The 8091-nt window shown below is 33.7% G+C and overlaps 1 protein-coding gene across 13 annotated transcripts in view; it reads right to left on the bottom strand.

Annotated features, from left to right (window-relative positions):
* Positions 1 to 612: 612 nt before the first annotated feature.
* The window catches only part of TMTC3 (transmembrane O-mannosyltransferase targeting cadherins 3), a 30003-nt gene continuing 22524 nt past the window's right edge, over positions 613 to 8091 (bottom strand). For all 13 annotated transcript variants that reach the window (XM_040061484.1, XM_040061485.1, XM_040061482.2 and 10 more), the window contains 6 exons: positions 7900 to 8020; positions 7191 to 7302; positions 6393 to 6496; positions 5016 to 5185; positions 4055 to 4281; positions 613 to 2547 (listed from right to left, as the gene is read on the bottom strand). In XM_040061484.1, coding sequence (XP_039917418.1) covers positions 1736 to 2547; positions 4055 to 4281; positions 5016 to 5185; positions 6393 to 6496; positions 7191 to 7302; positions 7900 to 8020 — 1546 coding nt within the window. In that variant the 3' untranslated portion in view covers positions 613 to 1735. The remainder of the gene's footprint in view (positions 2548 to 4054; positions 4282 to 5015; positions 5186 to 6392; positions 6497 to 7190; positions 7303 to 7899; positions 8021 to 8091) is intronic.

Genomic DNA, 8091 nt, shown 5'->3' with positions numbered 1-8091 from the left:
AAGTGATTTTCAAGGTGTGGTCAACAGATTCCTGAGCACTTCTTTACAAGTAGCACGTAAACATTCTTTTGTATGACAAACAGCTGCATATCATACACTTGTTCCAGTCAGCCTCTTGTAAATCATGTTTTTTAAAACACATCTTCCCCCACACCCCCCAGTTATTACCATGCAAGCAATTACTATGCTAACATTAAGAATGATGCATAATAAAGAAAATGTCTGTGCAAGGAAGCCCTTTACCCAATTAAGATCTCTCCCACAGAGATAATTACATTTTACACCTGGATTACTGCCTGAGGCGGAAAGTTGAGCAGGTATGGAAAGGATTAAGTTTGAACGGTAGAATTGTTAAGGAATACTTCCACGTCATGAAATAAGACAAAACATGTTGAGTATGAGTTAGATTTAATTATCAGTGAAAATTATGACCAAACTCAGCTCTTACACTTCTGAGAATTAAGGAAAACATCAGGTTTAGGTAATCGGTAGCATATTTAAACAAAAATATATGCATTGCACAAGGATAAAAGCAATACTGAAATTGCAAAGATTTTCATTTCCTGTAAGAAATTAAAATGATGCACTAGTGAAAAAGTGTAAATGGGAATATTTCAGTAGTCAAAATAAATATTTAATGAAAACCACACACCCAGGACAAAGTATCAAAACAACAGAACTTACTATTTGAAAGGGCACTACGTACATTGCCTTGTGTTAAACATGACTAAATTCAGTGGTTTGATTATCACACTGCCTTGAGCAAACATTGCTTATATTAGTGTTGTAAAAAGTCATGAGAATAGAAACACAGTTGCAATGACAGAAATAGTAAAACCAGATTGCTATAAACAAGGAAGAATTTACTACATCAAGGAGTAAATCCACAACCATTAATACAAAGTCAACAAAATGGACTACTGCATAGCATATTGGTTAGTGAACCAAAGTGCATTTATCAGCATTCAATGAACTGGAGAAGAAACCACCCTTTTTAATATAATTTTTAAAAACAATCATATGACTGACCGTTGAAGAAACCCCACACATTCCTTTAAAATAAAAAAAGCAGAGTCCAAACACCTTAAGAGCACCGTTAAGATTTCTTACCAGGTAAAAGAGTACAAACCATCAGCACTGTAAATAAAGACCATCTAAAAGTTAACATATCATTCCATATTTAGAATGCAACTAAAAATTTTATTGTGTTGCTGCATCCTCCTATACTACATCCAGTAGCATTTTGATGACTTTGTTCTGGAAACAAATGCAAAAAACCCTGTTTTTCTTGTTCAGCAGAGGTCTAGAAAACTTTCAGCTGCTGTGTAAACTGAAACATAGATAATGAGAATACAATCAGATTTGTTGGGGGAAAGAAGCAGTGCCTGGCTTATCCCAGTAATTAACCATTCAGTTCTTCCATTGAGTCCTTGAAAGTAACATTACTTAATATCCCTGACTAGCAAATTCCATGAATGCTATTTTCTCACTATTAAGGATTCTACATTTAGATTTTTCTCAACCCCTTATCCTTTAATTCCCACTCATCCCTCCATCATATTCAAGAATTGTGGTTTTCTCACATAGAACACTGTAATGACTTTTGCTGCTTGGTGATATGCAGTCAACATTATTTCTATTTTCAAAGCACTGAGAAAACTTTCCAGTTGGTTCACAAATTAAACAATAATTAAAAATAGTAATCTCCCCCTATTCTTTTGTGACATAGTAAAGACTATTCACCATTTAAAATACGTTCAATTTCTTCTAGTCTTTTCAATGCAGCAACTCTCTTTTTCTCAATGTCTTTGATTTCTTTTGTAGATTTTTTGGGAGTCTCTTTGTCCACACTGCTTTTCTCTATTGATTTCTTATTTTTCAAGTGCTCTTTATTATCAGCTGTTGATTGGGTGGTTGTCTTCTCCCTTTCTGCTTCTTTCAAATTCTGAAATGAAGTTTTTTTTCCTTCTGTAGCTGCAGTTCCATCTGATGGAAGTGATGACTGTTTCACAGCACCAAGTGATGCAATTTTACTTCTAACTATGTTTAGATGACGCTGAATATACTCTTCATGAGGTGCCAGTGCTAGTGTTTCAACCAGACATTTTTCTGCCTTTATCAAATCTTTTTCTTCAAAATAAACCACGCAAAGGTTATGTTTTCCTTGTACATTGTTGGGATCCAGTTCCAAAATTCTTTCAAAACACATTTTTGCTCCAACAATATCCTTCTTTTGGTTCATAAGGATATCTCCTTTCAAAATCAGACCTTTGGTATGATCAGGGTAGTATCTCAGTAGGTCTTCCAAGACAGGCAAAGCCATCAATTCTTTTCCTGTCTGAGAATAAAGCAGGGCCAAATTGAACAAAGCACTTCGGAAGTTTGGCTGTAACCTGATAGCTTTCTTCATCCATGCCTCTGCTTCCATGTCTTTTTTGTCATCCATTGCTACCATACCCAAATTGAAGTATCCATTTGAATCCTGCGGTTCTTCTTTCACATAATGTAGCAGTCTTTGTTTAGCTTCAGGTCTAAGACGAGCATCCCCTAAGTGACAGAAAACGCATTTAATTCTCAAGATATTGCCTGAAACATTTATTCTGAAGGATTTTTAGACTGTAAAATGCTAAACTGTATACAAATGAAAATTCAACTGTAAAAGGGTACAGGTTTAAAATGCTACTTTTTATCATAGCTGTGTAACAGCAAAAGCAATACTTTTATCTACCTTCTTTATAGAATGAAACTACAGACAGTTGACTTCTAGCCAAAGTCAGCATCATTACTCTATTAGCTGTTGAATGATATTTAGGTTTGGTATAACAGATACAGGAGGTGTCTATACACGCTTAAGAGAAATTATTTTCACGCACAGTTGAGCAAATGGAATGCAGAGCAGACATCAGTTCTGACAAACCAGCTCTTACAGAGGCAAGCTTTGAGTGGAAGATATCATTTTATTAAAGATAGATTTAAATAGTTTAGACAGAGAGCACACAGAGCTGACTTCTAATGTAGCCAGGCTAAGGGATCTTCTAACACCAAAACAAGAATAATTGTAATCCTGATATTTTAATTGGCTTTAAAGTTTGAAAAAGATTTAGTAAAACAATTTTATCTGACAATACCAGGATTAGCTAGACATGCTTGTGGTCTGTGCTATTTTACTGAATAATACAGTGAACATATTTTAGTAATGAATTCTAGACACAGACTTACTGAAGGATAGGGGAACTGCTTTCATCTGCCCTCTTTCACTCCCTGAAACAAGGCTGCACCTTCTAGTATGAATAAGTGAGTACTAAATAGTTAATGTTTCTTTTTGTTTGAAGCTGCTTGTACTTCTATAGACAAGGAACAAGGCAGGTCTTGAACTACCTAACTTACAATGGGAGAAGAGATAGAAAACTATCAAATGTCTTCAGCTTCAATCAACCCTGTCTTATCTTTCTTAGGGGCATTTACCATCTCAACAAAGGGAAACAAATCTTAGCAGTTCACCTGCCAAATACTCTTTGCAACAGCCTTAGTTCAGCAAGGGCTCACCCTTACCCATAGAGCTATACATATGAAAAAACAAACTCATGAAAATCCAACTTAATTCACCCTAATTAGCAGTATCACAGAAAAACCTATGAAAGCATTCACATTTTTAGAGCTGGATTTAAGTCCAGAGATATAAACTAAATTTTTGAGTCAATAATTAAATCAATCACTATAAATACAAACCAGGTATTGAACATATTTTACTGTATATTATCTTTAAAGATTATATAGGCATTATTTTGAAGATGTTTGAGTAACACTATTCTTTATATGTGTAAGATATATTGTAAAATAGCACTTGTATTAAAGATGCTGATCAGCTAAGGTGTATGTACACTTTGCACAGATTCCATACACTACAAATTACAAAGCTCTAATAGTTTCTTTTTTGATGATGCTATGTACTTCTCCTTTCCAAAAACAAAAGTTAATTTAAAAAAAAAAATTCAATAGTATGGATCCTATAAATGCAAATATGCAATATGTATAGAAGAAACAACTGACTTACCAGATTCCTGCATTAGCAGCGCTGAGTTGAATAACGCCAGTTTATGTGTTGGGTTGAGTTCTAGTGCTCGGTTGAAATTCTTCAGGGCTTCTGTTGGATCTTTCAGTTCAATGTAAACAATTGCCAAGTTGTACCAAAGGTCTGCATTGGTTCTGTCTAGTTCTAGAGCCTTAAGGTAAGCTTCCTTAGCTTTCAGAGGTTTGTTCATTTTTAAAAGTAGTTCCCCCCTGTTGAAGAACCATACTTTTAATGCTACCCATATGAAAATCGACAGTTTTTTTAAAAGTTTGTGGCGTTTTTGTTAGTTTTAAGCACAAAACAATACAAGACCCTCTTTTACATACTATTCCTAAAGCCTTCAGCTCTCAAAATCCTGTATACAACAAATGCTTAAGGAGGACAAGAACAAAAAAAGAAGTAATCAAAGGTGACTGATTTGGCTCCGTAATTACACTGCAAAGCTATAGTTCAGGCTTCCCTAAGTCCCAGTGGGAATTGCAAGAAACAAAACAGTGGACAGAAGCCTCAATATCCACATCCAATTTACTCTTAACTAAAATGCAATTAATCTCAACTAAATAGTTAAAACTTGCATTTTCTGGACCTTCTTTAACTAAAAAGTATAAAGAAAGCTCCATGATTCACACTAACCAAAAGCTTTTTAGTTCAAAACTGAACTACGAGGTTAGAAACTTGAGTTAGAGATTCATAAAGAAATCTAATGGAAGTGTCTTTCTATACAATGTTTGAATAGAGAACCTACATGGAAATGCGCCATTTGAAGCAGGAATTTAAAAGAAAAGGACTTGTAATGATTAACTGATTGTTGTCCCAAATCTTCATCTTCTCACTTGGAAACAAAACAATTTCAGCAGCTATTTGAACTGTACAAACTAAATACTGTTCATAGTACTGCAAACACAAAAATATTTATAAGTATCTCTAAAATTAGAAAATATACCTGCTGATATAGGCCTGCTTGAAATCTGGCCTCATACTAATTGCTTGTCGATATAACTGATCTGCTTCTTCGAGGCGAGATTCGTTTGCTCGAATCAAGTTTGCAAGATTGATATAAACATTTAGATGGTTAGGAGCAACTCTCGCTGCATACTTTTTCCCTGGAATAATCTGTCAAAGAGAATATATGTACCAAACACAGATGAGCAAAAATATGAAAGATGATCAGCACAGAACTCCTTTTCACTCTGGCACATTTGTTTTAGGGTACTACTGGACATTAGTGTGTAGGCTCTAGATAATGACAGAGCAGTAATTCTTTTCCAGAAAAATCATATTGAAAAATAAACAGAATACTTTTTATTCTTTATTTCTATGAAAACATAGATAACTTGTACAATACTTAAGATACCAGTTAAATAAGCTCTGCTATTTTGGCTCATGTAAGATAGCCACTGAAAACCAAATAGACCTTGCAAAACTTTCCCCAGTCAGACAAAAATATTTCTTAAAGCCTAAACTGACATTCTGTCAGACATTTTCATTCTTTTTTATAACCCTCCAGCCTAAGAAAATTGCAAATAAGATTTTACACCCAGTGATTTGCCAACTTATATAGAAAATGAAAAGTAGTGAAGAAAGATGAAAATGCTATGACATTGCAACTGCTGTACTGTTTATACTTCATGCATTTAGAATCTTCATACTGTTTCACAGAATGAACTTTTAAATGCCATGCTTCTACTCAAAGGGCTCTCTTTCTACTCAAATTTTGTTGCCAGTCTCATTTTCACCACAGCTTTTATTACCTTTACACATTCTTCAAAATACTACTCTTTTTCTCTAAAGAGCTTGAACAAGTAAAATTTCCTAGGTGTAAATATAATTTAACAAATAGGAAAGGTAACAAAACATGTTTAGAAAAGCATGTTCAGGCAGAGTTTTGTTGTTGCTGCTGTGGCTACCTTCTCCAACCTCCAATGCTGTGTTTAAGCATTCTCTGAAGGGCTCAGAAACTCAGTCATCATCAATGTATTATCTGTAAGTGAAAATAAACCAATTGTGACTAGAAACTGTAGGTTTTGGCTGTCACTTTCTCCTATAACCTCGATTTCAAAAAAAAAAACCCCAAAAAACAACCCAAAACACAACACAGCAGCATAAAAAGTAAATTAAAAGTTGTAGCAGAGTTCCAAGTTGGCATTTTTTAACAGCCATGAGTGTATGCAGCCTATTTTTTTTTTTCATGAATATCTTTTAAAAGAACACTGATAGGCTTTAAGCTATCAGCCACACAGAGACACAGGAAAAATACAAAGATGTATCACAAATATAGGTTCTGTCCTGTGGTGGTAGATAAAATAAAGTTACTAATTACCTGTGGCATCAATGATTTAGCAATCATATATGATTCTTCAGCTTCTTTAGTTTTGTTTAGGTTCTTGTAAGTTCTTCCTACATTCATGTGGGCACCAATATCATCTTAATAAAGAAAAGAATGAAATTTAAAATATTTCCAAGCACTGAGTATCATGAAATTAAACTCTGTATTCAGAGTAGCATGAAGTACAGATACTCTGATAGAACATCCCCATCAACAAAAGAAGAAAGCAATATTATAATTTTTTATCTTAATTATGAAGCTAAAAATTTAACCATGAATTAAAGAGGAATTACAAAATGACACGTTCTGTAAAGAGTTTGAGGTCCTACCATATGTCCCTATTTCTTGCTATAATAGTGGCATATAAATTGAAGGTTATTTATTAATTTTCTAAAAGGAAAGATTGTCCAGTACTACCCAGAACTTCTTTTGCAACAATATGTAAAATGGATTAAATATGCATTTTGATATTTTCCAATTTTTTTATTTTCTTACACACTTCCATCATTTTGAATAAAAAAAAAAAAAGTAATATTTATACTCCATAAGAAATCACAATTTGAGTTAATTTGTAAAGAATATCATAGTTTTGAAAGTCTTTGCAGCTTTTTATAGATAGAAACCTTCTCTGGAGAACTTTTTTAGTTTATTTCCAAAAATCCTGGATCAATTAACTTACTATATGACATTGTTTGATGTTCAGTTGAAGCAAAACAGTCCATTGACAAGCTGTTAAGTAAGGTAAGTATACTGAAATAGGAGTGTAGAGATAGCAACTAGTCAGAGCTTTACCTGGTTGCACTTGTGTGGCCTGTATGAAGAACTTCAGAGCTCTTTCAAAATTTTTTTCATTTTCTAATGCATGCCCCACATTGTTCCATAGTTTTGCATTGTTTTTATTTACCTAAAACCAGAAAAAGATAACAAAGCATAAGGTATGAAGTTGAAATTACTTACAATTGAGTTTCTCTTAACAATATCATAAGACATAAAAATGTACTGCAAATGACAGATTTCATCAAGTTTCTATATGCAAAGAACACCAAAGCACTACATACAAAATGACTACACTCATCTTGTTGTGCAACATCAATTTGTTTTAGTTATTTGCCCCTAGAAACACCAAACATCTTAAAATTCCTTGTAACTGTTATGGGGTATTTTGCAAACTGCCTTATGTCACACAAACTTAGAAGAAATAATTCTATGCATCAAACAGTTTATAGATTTCTGTACTGAAATGTATCCTGCTTTCATCCAGACAAGAGAATAAATTCAACTGCTTTTGACACAAGAAAAATTATCATTTATTTTCTGCACATGAACTTCTATGTGTGCATCACACTGCTTTTAAAGCAACTAATTAGATGCCTATACTCTCAATATAGAAATTATTGTGCCGAAACAAGCATAATTTCATCCATTTTTATCATGTTCCACTGCAGCTTATAAGAACAGCAACAAGAACTTCCTATTAACCTTTCCAAACAGAATACAGTACCTTTAAAGCAGACATAAACAAAGTGTACTCCGACTCCCAATCCCAGTTTCTGTGCAGTGTTTTTAAGGCATGAGTGAACAGCACCACAGTCAAGCAAACCCAAGAAATTTTTCTTAGCACACTGTTAAATAAAACAAAGACTTGTTGTAAGCACACTAACAATTCTAATTTTTATTAGAATATGTATCTCAC

The sequence above is a fragment of the Hirundo rustica genome, chromosome 4 (genome assembly GCF_015227805.2).
Source record: "Hirundo rustica isolate bHirRus1 chromosome 4, bHirRus1.pri.v3, whole genome shotgun sequence".
Classification (NCBI taxonomy): Eukaryota; Metazoa; Chordata; class Aves; order Passeriformes; family Hirundinidae; genus Hirundo; species Hirundo rustica.
Note: the sequence above shows the minus strand (reverse complement) of the source record. Positions and strands in the feature narration are given on the sequence as shown.